Here is a 15,428-nt window from a genome sequence, read left to right as displayed (position 1 = left end):
AAAAACATTTAAAAAATCTTACTGACCTAATACAAATACATATTTCTATGGAATTAAGGTCAAATGTTATTTTTGACATTACATTTTTTACACGTTTGACAATACTAGAAAAATGTCCTAATCAAATGAATGATATCATGATGAAACATCCAGAGATCCAGAGTTGTACAAAATTGTAAAGTTCTTTAGGAAACACTCATACATGTGACAAGCATGTTATTGTTTCCGCGCAACCATTTTACATCTACCACAGGGGCTGATAGATTAGGCAAAATAACCAGCTTTAAAAACAAAGAATGCAAAAGAGTGTTATGAGGTGATCCAGCATGCGTCCTCCAGGTTCATTCAGCACTGCGGTGGCATCACTGCTCCCTCTTTTTCAGAAACTGGAGCAGCAGTGAGATCAAGCGGTGCCCTCCTCCCTCTGCCCACTAATCCCTGAAAGATGATCTATCTGTGTCCCGCTCTAACGCTCGCTCGCTCAGGACGGGTACGGAAGAGGAGGAGGCCCCGTCCTTATCAGCCAGACAGACACCCATCCTGCTCAGGGGGTCCAATCCTCCCCTTTCTGCCCGTTCCGTAATTAGATGAGGTGTCTAGGTCTGGCCAGGGATTTGGCCAGGGCCTGAACTAGGTCGGTGGGTGATAGTGTTGTTGTCTTTTTTCGTTTAACACCCCCCCCAAAAAAAATCGCTCGGGCTAATATCAGTTTTATTTGTCAAACGAATATGTCTGACACGCAGTGACATGGTCCAGATCATTACGTTAAGTGCTGGAGGACATACTGACACTGTTAAGAGGTCTCAATGGACTGATGTTCACTATGAACTTGACACAATAGGCCGTGCAAACATATCTGTAATTGGATTAGATTTTTTTTTTTTTTTTTGCTGATTCAGAGAATACGATGAGAACGAAAAAACCTGGCTCGTACACCTATATCAGAATTACATGAGTCGACTGATGCATGACTATATGGGAATATATAATTTGGCAGACAAGATTTTGGACAGTTGCCTATTATATGGAAATAACCAGAGGAATGCAAGCTTGCACTTCAGCCCTCGGGTTCTGACGACCGCCCTTCATTGATTACTAAATGTATATTACCATTATTGGCACTTTAGTGACAGTCTGCTTTAATTAACTGTTTTGGGCCATTTCAGCATGTATTGATGCAACGGCTTATTGATGCAGTGACGCTGACCATATGGATCGGCTGACATATTTCACTGAAGCATTAGTGGCTGTATCTATTCAGATGATGATAGCTCATTCTAATCGTCAATTTTGTGAAAAGATGTAATGATGTCAGACCAGGACAGTCACATATGCTTTCAGATCTTCTCGTTTAATGTTCAGATTCTGAAGGCAGGCTTATTAGATGTTCTGAATTCCCCATGCTCCTTCATTAACATTTTACTTTACAGAAGAAATTGATGTGTGAAGCCACTAGAAAAAGACCCACTGCATATTGTCCAAGATTAAGAATAATATAGATTGCAGATAACTTATCTCTTTGTCCATGTCCATTCAGCCATCAATTTATCACAAGCATCTAATCCATGACATTTTAGTGATAAAACATGTTTATCTTTATATAGTAAAAAAAAAAAGAAGCAGTTTGCATAAAATACTTTATGAGTTGCATGAGTTGACATTCTGTAGTGTGACATACTATATTCTATTGTAAAATTAATAGTTTTGACTAGATATGCACAAATATTACAATTCTGTGTGATATTGTTAAGCTGATAATTATTTTCAAGTTATGGTCGATACCAATAACCAATAAATGGTTAATATTAAAATTCTGTAATACTTAGTTTAAATAAAACAAAACATTGTTTTCAATGCTACAAATGAATTTAGCCACCACAAAAGTATTACGTACACTATGAAAAATAGACATTTATTTTTCTGAAGACTACATTTAACAATGACAACGAAAAGTCTGTCTTGCTCAAGCAATGCCTTCTTCCGCTCCCACCTGCAACATCCATGTTATGTCCTGCTCCTACCCACCGGTAAAAGAATACTTTTTTTCTTTATGTCCATAAAATTTAGGCCGCTTAACAAAAACCTAGACATCCCGGCATAAATGCTCCCGATGAATTATTTGTAATTAAAGCATCTACATTCACAAACCACTATGAATTGTAACAGAAAGGCAAAAATAGGCTACAACTACTCCCTTTATAATCACTAAAAAGCTGTCAATCATTTTAGTTTATTCCAATCTCACAAAGTTCCGTTATAATCAATGAAGTTGACTATGAATCTTTCAACATGCCAGTTATGAGCATGAAGAACTCAGCACTGAACAAATACTATAGCGTTCGGAGAGGTGAGTGGATTCTAACTTAAACACCTCTGATTGGTCATTGCGTTCAATCAGTTGCAAAATCTGTTTCGCCAATATTCTATTATTGCGTAGAAAACTGATCCTAAACCAGTAGTTATGGGCAGCTTTTCCCTCTAAAAGCAATCAGAAGCAGCAGCAGGCCGGGGAAGCCTAAGCCTATGCTTGCACCTGTGAAACATTTTTAGTTTATATTGTTGTTGTGCTTGTGGCATTTGTGTAAAAGATGAGTAACAATTTATTTGTTTTTAGATATTTCTATCGCCCATAAAACCTTGTCATGCGTTGCACTGTGAGGGATAGACTTACTTTCAATGGCATCCACTGTAAAAAGTTGTATAAAGCTCCTAGATCACTTATAATTTTTCACAGCTCATGTTTTCTGGAGTTTTTTTGTCTATTGAAATTTCTTGGAAAGACATTTTTGCAGTGTTTTTTTTTCCAGCAGAACCATCCAAAAACCGATTAAATAACAGTACAACAACCCACTGAAGAGATGTATGTCCATCCCTCACGGCCTTGCTTTCATTCCCGTTAAAAATCAAAGGCAACACAGAAAACGTAAAAAGGTTGTTGTTAAAGAATTTTAAATGAACACTCTCACTTACATATTCACATACATTTAAACCTAAAATCTTGGTGTTCATTAAAAAAAAAAAAGTGCATGGATTGTGTCAGATACCTAAAATACACATAAAAATGCCAACACTGAAGGTATGCCTGCAAGTGTGCTACTTCCAGTTATGAAAATCGAGAAATACATCACACAGACTCATGAATACATGACTCTACATGTGCCAGACTGCCTTGAAGGTCTTGTCCTAATTTAAGTTTTTGCTTGTAGCATTTAACACCTCTTCAGTTAGCATCTCTTTCTCTCTCTTTCCATCCGCTGCACTGTAGCTGTGCCTCACTGCATGGAAACTTTCACCCCCCCATCCTTGACACTCACACACCCACATGCACACAAACACACGCACCACGACAGAGAGCGGTGGGTGGAAGGGGAGGAGACTGTGTCTGGTAAGGTTGAGCTGTTTACAGTGTGGGTTTATAAAACAGCAGACGAGGGGGGGTGTCCCTACAAAGAGGGAGCAGGGAGGAGAAACGGCAGACAAGGATAGGGAGAGTGACTGAGAGGATAGAGAGCGTCTGAGAGAGAGGGTCCGCATGCAGGACAGAGTGATAAAACAGCAGGCAGACGCTGGAGTTTTTTTTTTTTACTTCCACCACAACTGCTACAGCAGAGGAGATGCTTATGTGAGGAAAGCAAGTGATTGTGCATATTAAGCAGAAGCTGTCTTCATTTCTATAGTAAGTACTACATTTTAATCATATTTAAAAAAAAATGATTGTTTGTATGTGTGTGTGTGTGTGTGTGTATATATATATATATATATATATATATATATATATATATATATATATATTAGTATTAATAAAATGTTTAGAAAATTAAATAGTAAATATATATATATATATATATATATATATATATATATATATACACATACAGACATTTAATTTACTATATATTTTAATAATACACACACACGTCATATGTAACTGATTTAAATGACATTTAAATATCTATGTAATTATCCACAAATACTATAAAAACATTACATTTTTAAAACTGTTGTCTTGAAAAGTTAAAGTTTGTATTTAACAAATGAAGTTTATAGGAGGTCACTGAAGACATGTCTGTATTTGTTTCAGGATAAAAGCAGGAATTGATGAGTTGCTGCATCTTAGAGTGTCTTGTCATGGATGACTCTAGGGAACCTACTGAATAGATCTCAGCGCTGCATCATGGTTCAGCAAAGAACCCACAAATACTTGTCAGTCATGGACAGCAATTCTACCAGAGAGGTGTTTGTGGGACTGGCCGCAGAAGACGATGCTGAGGTGTTTGGACATGTACCTTCTAACAAAGATCCCAACTGGTGCAAAACTCCAACTGGGCACATCAAAAGACCAATGAACGCTTTTATGGTCTGGTCCCAGATTGAGAGACGGAAGATAATGGAACAGTGGCCTGACATGCACAATGCTGAGATTTCAAAGCGCCTCGGAAAGCGCTGGAAACTACTGCCCGATTATGAGAAGATACCCTTCATAAAAGAGGCCGAAAGATTGCGCCTAAAGCACATGGCTGACTATCCTGACTACAAGTACCGGCCCAGGAAAAAGAGCAAGTGCTCTACCCCTGTGAAACTTGGCGAGAAGTTGCCTATGAAATCCAGCAAGCCCCATTCAGGAAGATCTAGTGGGCTCTCCTGCAAAGGGCTAAAGATCAAACCTGCTTCTACCAAGCATAAAATGAACTTCAATGGCAATAAATACAAGAGCTACAGCGAGAGCATGAGCGATGACGACACGATGGATGTAAACTTAGAAAGTCCAGTGACTCTGCAAGACGATCACAAACCGTCAAGTCACTTTGTCCTTCACCAGCAGGCCACCGTTCCCTCTGAGGACCAGCAACCAGTTCCTGAGCTCAGAGTGAAAGTGCCCATCTCTCAAACCAGCAGCATCCAGAGTCTCTCCTCAGACAGTGAGTGCCAGGCTCCCCCGGATTCCACGATGAGCGAGCCACAAGGGTCGACATCTGGAAGATCCTCCACACCGACCTCAACCAGCTCCTCCTCTTTGGTGTCATCAGCCTGTTCAGATGAGGAACTGGACGAGGAACTCTTGCATATCATTTCTAACAGTATGCCCATGGACTGCTCTGCTCTGGACAAGGACTTTGAAGCATTTCATGCCAACTCAGGATCCCATTTTGACTTCCCAGATTACTGCACTCCAGAGGTGAATGAAATGATTTCTGGGGACTTGCTTGTGCCCAGTATCTCAGACCTAGTGTTCACCTACTGAAGTTGAGCCCTTTGTAATGTGGTCATGCCTGCATAGCTGCCAATTCTAAAATATTTTGTCCATATTGTACTTGGACAATTCCTTTTTCCATGTGTTTATTTCTCTCAATGAATCCCGTAAGTGCTATTGCTTTACTTTCCAAGCATGTCACATCTTGTTGGTTTAGCTAACAGACACACAGGGCTTTGCAGAGCTGTTCAAGAGAGTAAGACATTCAGATCTTGTTCAACACTTCAGAGGAAGCTGCGTGTATTTCTTAGAGACAGAGGACTAAGTTTTACCAGCTGTTTCGATAAATGTTTTAAACTGAAAGCTTCTGTCTCCAAGTATCTGATGGGCAGCAGTTAGAAGCAAAAGCCTGTATTGATTTAAAGAGACAATTCACCCAAAAATGTAAATGTTGTCATCATTTACTCACCTATATGACTTACTTTCTTTACGAAACACAAAAGAAGATATTTTGAAGAATGTCAATTGTTTTTTTCATACGTTTTTGTCAATGGGGACCAAAACAACACTGGACACCATTGAGTTTCATTGTGTGAAGAAAAAACACTAACATTCTTCAAAATATCTTCTTTTGTGTTCCACCGGGACTTTTTGTGTTCCAAGTAAATGGTGACAAATTTCATTTTTGGCTGAACAAGCCCTTTAATAACAGCACTGTAACATACTGCTCATAATGAAAACTCTTAGTCATTATTAATTCGAATATGACTTCCACCAGACGTTTCAATGTGCACAAAGATAAAGGTCCACTGACAGTATTGGTACATTAATATTCTAAAAGACTGGGATAGAAATTATGAAAAGGAAATGATGACTGAAACCATTTATTAAAACATGCAGCACTTACAGTAAAGCATCAGTAACCTTGTGGAGGAAATCACTGCAGACACATAATTCATATCCTATTCGTTAATTAGGTAATAGCACTTTCATCACCTTGCCATTGCCACAGACGTTAAGACACACATGTGATTTAAAGGCAGCTCTGCATCGGCCCTGCGTGCAGGTGTTTGTGTGTGTGTGTGTGTGCGTCAATGTGTGCCTGAACTGTTTGGACTATGGACAAAAGGGGGATAAGGTTAGGGTTTGGGGGTTGGGATTGGTTCTTTCAGGGAACTGTGCATCTGTCCATGCAGGCAGCAGCTTTTATGCAGGGGTCGGACTCTGTGCGTACCGAGCGTCTGCCGGGGTGGGGAGGGGTACGAGGGGGGGCTCTTGCACCGGTTCACTGAAATGCATGTCATGTCTGCAGTCTGGCTGCAGCTGCCCCGATCAGGGCTAGAAATCTGTGTCTGCCAGCTGGCCCCCATTGACTCTCTCAGGGATCGTTTGTCTAGGTCCTAGTGCCTCCCGTAGGTAATTCATCTGTGATGATCTGTGTGTGCTTGTGAGCGTCTCTTTCTCTCCCGGAGAAACCATCCGAAGCCAACCGAAGTGACAGAATGCCCCGATTTCTCAAAACAGGATCCGTCCTCTTTTCTTTCACCCAAATGCTCTTATTAATTTCAGCTCAGTTGGTGACCGGAAGACCGGCATTATTTACCTCCCACCAACAGTTGTCAGAGAAGGGACAACAAACCCTGCAGTTCGTATCTTACATAAACTGTTAATCCTCGTCGATTCCCGACGTCCTGTGAAGATGCAGCAGCATGCTGTGCAAAGCGAAGGAACACAAAAGGAAAGGGACCTGATGTGTGTTTGCTCTTGGTTTAACCTCACTGTTTGGACTGCATAATGACTACTTTTGTCACACTGACCACAGAGGCATAAACAGCCTCCATCTTGATGTGTTTCCTTATTGTAGGAAAGAGTTGACTTAACTAGTTCTGTACAACCAGTATTTTTTCTAGACAACGATAGTTTGCAAAAATCTTAGTTTTATCAAGTGGATTTTAGATCGATGCCACATTCGGTGGTCAAACTACACATGTAATTCAGGTATATGTGTCTCAACTAAAAAGGGAAATGGCGTTAAACACAAGAGGACCGATAGGAAAGATGGGCACGGCTTTGATACGATGCCTTCATTCATAAAACACAAACATATGTGTAAAAAACATTAAGTCAACATATATGTATAGAGCAGAAAGATTTAGTGCTTTAAAACCGAAACGTTGGTATTTTAAATGCTCAAAATTGTAGAAACTGTAGTAATTACGCAAGCTACTAGAAACGTCAGTTTCTTCACATGCGAGGCTGGATGGAATTACCTTTGTAATACAGAAAGGTCATTTGTATTATGAAAAACCAAACTCAAGTTTGCATGTGTCATAAATAAGGATTTGTGAATAGGTAAATCAAAAGGCTTAGGCCTTCAACAATCATCAGGGAAATGATTTCAGGAAAGCGATACATTCACTATTTTAGCGGATTCTGCACTACTGAAATTGTGAAATGGCTCGCCACACCTGAAGTTATCACACAGGAACGAGTCTTTGCATTAAGACGTATGCCAATCAAATCTGTCTCCATACACTCTTGAATAATATCAGGTCATACACTGAACCAATACCGTACCAAACACCAGCAGTCAATTAAACGGACTCAGGACTAAAAACATCAGCCCAATGTGGATCTGCTTTGATTCAGCCATTACTAAGATGCACTCTGTTTGGCCATTGTATGTCATTGTTGATGATCTGCAAAATAACTGTATGTAGCATCAAAGGTCAATCTGCAAAGTTGTACCTTTTTAAATATTAAATATTTGAAATTCCACAATACTTCTGGGTGCATTTTTTGGCTGTAAATAAAACATTATTTAAATGTGTCTTAAAAATGGGTGCTTTACGTTTATACTTTGCCAGTATATTTGATCATTTAGCAAATGTTTTATTTTTATTTCATAGACGCTGTCATTTATTTATTTACTAAGAGCGCCAGAAAATAGGAACGACACATCACAGATGGGCTCAGGCAAATTAGTGTCAAAGTGATAAATGCAGAAAGCTGTATATAACTGAAGCAATGTAAAAATACCCATCTGGTCGGCACCTCCTACTTCTTGGCTGGGGATTAATGAACAGTATTCTGTGCGATAGAAAACCAAGGGCAATGCTAATTTCACACAGGCCAGACTCAGCTTTGCTAAACCTGTCATATGCAGAGCATGCGCTTCCTCATTTCCATGTCTGTAAGAAACCTGCTGCCATAATCAGTGATTGCCACCAATGGAGTCTTTTTACAAAACATAGGCCCAGTCTTCCCCTTCAGGACTGAAGTATTTTAATGGCACTAAGCTGATCTATCACAGAAGACTCCACAGACCAACACAGTGGTTTGACCTGCAACAAACGCAACAAAACCAAGCTCATAACCAGATAACTCCCAATACAACACTGATTTTAGGCTCAGAGCTAATTTATAATCTCAGCATGGTGCTGTTTCAGACTGTACTGTTGGGTGAGAAATCTTATGTCGGATCCCCTATGATCATCTTGGAATGTGACAATGCTATGAAATTCTTGTGGAAAATAAAACATCAAGAGTCATCAGCTAAAGCACTCACCAGAATCAAAAGATGGCCAAACTATGACCATGTTGCCTCAAAATACATTGTTTTACCATTTTTCATAGTTAGATGATTGTTTCCTGAGGAAATAATAGAGGTCGTTCTTTTACATTCGTTTTTTATTATTATTTATTCCTTATGCAATCAGAAGATGACTGAATGGTCACAAAACCAGCAACTTTTTTCCAAAAAAGTGATGTTTATTCCATTATGTTTTTTGAATGCTTGTCTGTCATCCAGGTCAACCAAAGTCATGCTGTACATGATTACACTGAATCAAAAGATTTCGTTGCCTTTGCATGAATGACCACAGCATCTGCTTGATCTGAGCAGCAAACATTGTTTCGCTGACACACAGAGACATATGCATAAAGTATGACAATGTGTGGTGTTCGTGTCTAAGAGTTCATTTAACACATGCAGAAGTGATGTTGTAATGTTTGTATTGGTGCTTTCATCATGCTCTTAAAGGGATAGTTCACCCCCAAAAAAATCCTTCAGACTTAAATATGGGTGTCTTCTCAAAAAGAAGAAGTTTTTCCAATATGTCTAAGCTGCTCTTTCCATACAGTAAAAGTGAATAGTAACCATGGGGGTCAAGCAAGATGTTAAGTAAATAACGGAATGACTCTTTTGATGCTTTTTGTTGGTTTTGGAGCTTGACAGCTCCTAGTCACTGTTTACTTTCATTGTGTGGACTAGAGCTGTGTCAACATTCTTCCAAACGTCTCCTTATGTGTTTTGTTTGGAACAACATGAGGGTAAGTAAATGATGACAGGAATTTTTCATTTTTGAAAAAATTCATTTTTCAACTGTTGCTGTAATCTAGGTTTAGAGAATTATATTTCTGCACAACTCTCTGTAGGTTTGTGCATCATAGATTGTGATTGTTAGTCATTCTTTTCAATGCACTGCAATAAAAAGGCAAAATAACTTTCAATAAACAGGAGTCTTCAAGATGTTAGCAGAACATAGTTTTGGACAATTAGCATTAGCTAATTCATGTGCATGTCTGCTTCCACAGTGTGTTGTAGTATCTCTATACCTCATTGCTACTGAGCACAAATAGAGATGAAAGCACTTTTGTGTACATAATGATGGTAGATCTGAGCAGCACAGTTTGTTGTTTTGATGGACTCAGTGTAATGACACCCTCATCAATAAACTGCTTTAATCAACCTTTCTGTCTGTCTGTGTGATTTTAAAGAGCTTCCATGCACGTCAACACAATTACATGTATGCGCATAAAGCTACTTTTATAAATTAAATTACTGTGGATTAAGCATATGTGGCATAAGCAAGCTGTCCATATGTAGATACAATTTTTCTGACATGCATTTAACATAGACCCGTCATGTGTGTCTGTTTAACGCTGCGGGTTTCTCCCACTCTGTCTCTGACGTGAGTTTCAGAAAGGATGCAGATGTTCTTGTGGTCAAAGCGCACAGGCATGAAAGGTTGCAGCAGCAATGTAATTGACAGCACGTTACATGCAAACGCACACAGCCAGCTCATGTGACATGAAAATGCTTTAGCACTAACAAACACAAGAACCATTTTTAGATGCTTTAAGCCTACGCAACTGAAAATGGCCAGAACTGAAATATCCTTATTGTTGTAACTCAATAACGCACTGTTTTCGCATTTATTCATTAAGGAACCATGTTCATTTTATCAAGTTTAATGAGGGCTATTTGATTAGTCAACTAAACTTCAGCGAAGACTTCCATATGGCACGAGTTGTGTAATCTCTCCTAACATAGAGCCACATGGCCACTCCAACCAAGGGCGACATTGGCGACATGAAGGCCAAGTATGGTAACCCATACTCAGAATTTGCCCTCTGCATTTAACCTATTCAAGTTAGTGCACACACACTAGGAGCAGCGAGTAGAGAACACGCACAAACTGCAAACCGTGGACTCACACACCCGGAACCGTGGGTAGTCATATTGCTGTGGCGCACTGGGAGCGATTACAGGGTTAGGTGCCTTGATCACCTCAGTCATTTCCTGCCGGTATTGAGAATCGAACCCACAACCTTCGGGTTAATAGTCTGACTCTCTAACCATTCTAACCATCTGCTCCAGTCAGATGTTTAACTCATCATGACCACAAATTATGGCATTTTCCACTCTTGTGCCCAGTCTGAAATACAACACAGCATGTCTGCAGTGAGTCAATCAAATACACTGTAAACCGGCCACACACTACACTACAAAATAACATTTTCATAAATTATCCTTTCTTCATGAGAGAGGCAGAATAAACAAACTTGTGTACATTTGTGTAATGATCCCAAATATAATACACTACTACATGATTATGATAGATGATGTCTATCTTGGTATTTGTTTTTGTAGAAGCCATCAGCCTGCATTATCAATTCCTGGTGAAAAACTACAGTATATTACCCATGAGTCTGTAAGGAAATCTCCACCAATTAGAGAATTGAGACGAGCAGTTCCTGACAATTCCTGACAAAAGAACTCTTTAGCGCCCGCCACCCAGTCACTCCTATAAAGCACTGAATGACGTAATAGAGTCAGTCTCCCTGTGCTCTCAAACTACTAAACAAATTATTGCTTTAGTTCATGGCTTATACATAACTCTTAATAAAATCGGAGTAAATTAAAACACTATAAACAATTGTTTATAATAATAAAACTAAATTTAGGCACCACAACATTAAAATGTGTAGCAAGAAAAATGCTTTTAGAAATTTACTGAAGATAACAGTTACCAGCGTTATTAAATTATTTGCGTTTTTAAATATTAAGTTTAAAGCATTAGATGTGAAAAGTAATCTAAATGTAAACTAAGCATGCACAATTAAATATACAATATTGACTAATAAAATAATACAAATCTTTGACTACACATATTATAGCTTGTTGCCAACCTTGGACTTTTGTTTTGCATATCTTTGTCTTAACCCAAAATTTAGGAAATCCGAGCCCAGAGTAAATGGAAATTAAGTGCTGTGGGATTACAAATTTAAGAATTGTTTTTCTCTACATTCATAGTTTATTTGATAGTCAAAATATCTCTGCCAGTCCTATATCTTTCATTTGAAGTCAAATTAACCAGGTTACTGAGACTATCACCTTTTTTGTCTTTAACGGTTCTTGGTGCCCCTTTCACATTCTTTGGATTGGTGACCATTGTTCATCTTCCTATATACCTGAGTTAAGTGTGAATGCAAACCTCACACAATGCAATCCAAAGGTGTGGATTTTTTTTGTAGTTATGTTGATTGGATTAGGACTCTGTGAAACGATGCTGAAACGATGCTGTGTGGCGATTGCTGTACACTTCATTTGCATGCTTTATTTAAGGTCGCCCGGGTGCTTTGTCTCCATTTCTAAGTATTGGCCTCTAACCTGTATATAAACTACAATGTATTGCCTTAGTTAGACTTGATGACTGCAGATACAAACAGCATGTGTTCTCAATAAAGAATCCTGCTGAAGATACATCCAAGTCTCCTGGTCTTCGCTTCTGAGATTTCCAACAGTGCCCAAGGGCTCAGAGGAACTAAGAAGTGCCAAGGGCATAATTCAAGATGGGATCTTCCTCTGTATCTAATCATTGGCCGTCTATACCAATGCAAAAGCTGTATAAAGTACAAATAAGCTAAAAGGTGCACAGTTCTAAATGGTTTAAATTTACTCTGCTCGCACATGTCCCCCGGTGGATGTTTAATAGATGCCCTGGCCTTGATTCCCCATCACCAATAAGCTACCTTCCTGTGAGTAACGCCACACCTGAGAGGATTAGCAGGATTACAGGCAATGGCTTTCACACAGGATTTGAGGCATCCTTCCAATAGTATACAGCAATCCAAACCCGAGGCCCTAACAAATAGTGCTCTCTGAGCAAAAAAGTACAAGTGTGAAGCCGTTATTTTCCAAATACAACATGCCAGGTTGGCCCAACAATGTCTCACTTTAATTTTAAGGCCTGCTGAGAGTGCATACCATTCATTTAACTCCCCCGTCTGGTGCCTCGTATCGGCAGACTAGTTCGTCTGCGCGGCTCTGTGATGGATGCTCAGAAAATCTGTGTCCAGTAAAAGCCAAGCCTCATCTCTGGAACAACTTATTGAATTTCCCTAGGTGCTTGGCTAAGCAGATAGCTGTTTTACAGTGTGAATAATTGGACTCTTATATTTCACTGCACCCTGCTTTCCAGTGGCTGGTACGAGGGAATGTGCCGATAATGGTGCGCATTTGAGCCACTTTTCGGAGAGTGAAATGTGCTTCTCTGTCCATGCTGATTTATCTAGCGCTCTCTTGCACAGGCTTGCGGATGGGATGAGAATTAGCCCTATGCTAAACTGCAGCGTCAGTCCCGTGTTGTCCATACTCGGATCAATTAGAGCTCACTAATTGCTGTACCTCCAATTATGCGGTGATAAGCAGGAGATGGAATGATTAGAGGCTGTTTCGGGAAGGTGAGTGGAAACTAAAGATCTGAATGACTCTCTAGGGGTGATTGGGGGCAAGGCGAGCCAGACAGAGAGGGAAAAAGCCATGTTAGGCGTGGCTGACTTGGTTCTGTGAACTTTCAAACATGGATTGGATGAAAAGACCCAGTTTTTCCAGCGCTGTGCTGCATTATGCTGTTTCTCTGACCTGCTTCTGCCCTCGCTGTTGGAGATACGGCAGCCTATTAGAGTGAGTCAGCATCTACACGCACAGATTTAGCAGACCAGAAGGATTCTGCACTACTTAACATGTCTTCGGGTATAAAAACAGGAGCATTTCCAACACATTTTCTCATTAGAGGACTATACAAGGTGGGTTGAGTTAAGTCAAAGAAGAAAATGTGTCTAAATTGGTCGGAATTCAGTTCTCCACAGAAGGTCGTCATATGTCCCCTCTTAAGTAGGGATTTGAGGGGCCATAGGGACATGCAGATGGACAGATCTGGACTGCTTGTCCCCTCCAGCCATGTCTACAGACAGTTGGACAGAGAACGGTGTGGCACAGAGTGAGGGGCCCATGGTGCCAGGAGGAAACTGTAATGAGAGAATTCGAGGGGGTGTGGAGATACTTGGCCCCTCACACATTTATACATACAGACAACCACAAACACATACGCACACATAAGGATATGATTACAAGTACGCCCACGGTAGCACATTGACCATGTTTATATGCACATGATTTTCCAATTAAGATATATATATATTCTGGTTGAACGTTTATAGAGAAAAAGAGGTTAACGTACTGCACAGCTATTGGAGTATTTCTGTATACATGTAATTATTAGCATATTTAAAATAAATGAAGACCATCCACTTTTTCCCTGACTGTGCTTTGAATTATGGGAGGCACTTCTGGTTTTGGGGAACGTCCACTCAAAGGACTGAAACAAATAATTTTAAATAGTAAGATTGCGCTACAAATAATATGATATGGTATCACAAGAAAATCTATGGCAAGAGCTTTTTTCAGTCACTGCATTCTTTTCCTTTGAATTGTTTCCTTTGTATTCTGCTGTAACATATGAAGATGACAACATATACTGAGCATTTGTGGTCTGCTCTCCCGATTTACTTTACGATATATCCCATGAATGATTCACTGGAATGCACTGGAAGTTTTCTCCCCAAATCCTCACATCTGTTTTCACATGGGTGCTTTAAAATGTAATTATCTCCCCTTTTCACTTCTAATCCCCATATTAGCAGTGTGAACTGGAATGTTTCTAAAGCAGGGAAATATTAATATTAACAATATTTCTCTACAATATTTGTGCGGTTCATTTGAACGTGTGAACGGTGCCATCCGAACCCTGGTGCCCAACAAACAAGCAGACCGAGACCCCTAAAAGGTGGGGACTGAACCGAACTCTGGTGCGGTTCATATGATATATGAACGCAACACGGACCAAAGACATGTAAACGAACCAAAAGCAGGAAGATGAGACCCTAAAAAGGACAGAATGCTCAGGCTCACGCATATAATTTTTTTCTCGTCATAGTGATGTTTCCCATCACAGTTCGGTACAGGTATCAGAACCACGTCTCCTTGCAGCAGATCTTCGTTTGTGTGTGTGACGGAAGGATTCCTGCCGCTGTTTTGACTCTTTTACACATTTTATAAGCTCTTCACGAGTTCTCAATTGGTCAAAATACCATCATATGCAGGCTACGCACATACAACCGGCGCGTTTAGCCCAGCACACAGCATTGTTTTGGATGTTCGGTAAGTTCCGTCGCAAAATAGGCAATATTTTCAACTTCCAGTTGAAAAAGGATTTATTGATCTTAAATGCTTATTGGACTATTTTGAGTGGTAAATGAGGGTTTTGGAGCTCTTATTACCCCAAAAATTGCAAGACTGCGCCCCATGTTATCTTTCTCCGAGGCGGAAAAACTGATCAACACGTTTGTTTTTTCTTGCATCGACAATTGTAATGCTCTGCTCGCTGGGGTCTCAAAGTCAACTTTAAACAAATTGCAGTATGTTCAAACCTCAGCTGCCAGAATCCTGACAAGGTCCAGGACAAGTGAGCACATCACACCAATCTTGGAGTCCTTGCACCGGCTTCCTGTCAGGTTTCGCATAGATTTTAAAATTCTCATGCTTACTTACAAGGCCCTGCATGATTTATCGCCAGAATACCTGTCTGAACTTCTGTCTATACCCCAAGGC

General features: G+C 39.9%; 2 protein-coding genes across 2 annotated transcripts in view; one reads left to right on the top strand and one right to left on the bottom strand.

Annotated features, from left to right (window-relative positions):
- The window catches only part of pnp4a (purine nucleoside phosphorylase 4a), a 73,864-nt gene that overhangs the window by 37,772 nt on the left and 20,664 nt on the right, over positions 1-15,428 (bottom strand). The window lies entirely within an intron of this gene.
- sox12 (SRY-box transcription factor 12) lies at positions 3,464-9,940 on the top strand. Its single transcript, XM_079597427.1, has 2 exons — positions 3,464-3,676; positions 4,082-9,940. Exon 2 carries the CDS (start codon positions 4,133-4,135, stop codon positions 5,240-5,242), a length of 1,110 nt encoding a protein of 369 aa, XP_079453553.1. The 5' UTR covers positions 3,464-3,676; positions 4,082-4,132; the 3' UTR covers positions 5,243-9,940.

This window comes from Phoxinus phoxinus, assembly GCF_949152265.1.
Source record: "Phoxinus phoxinus genome assembly, chromosome: 22".
Taxonomy (NCBI): Eukaryota; Metazoa; Chordata; class Actinopteri; order Cypriniformes; family Leuciscidae; genus Phoxinus; species Phoxinus phoxinus.
The sequence above is the reverse complement of the archived record's forward strand: the minus strand, read 5'-3'. Positions and strand labels throughout refer to the sequence as shown.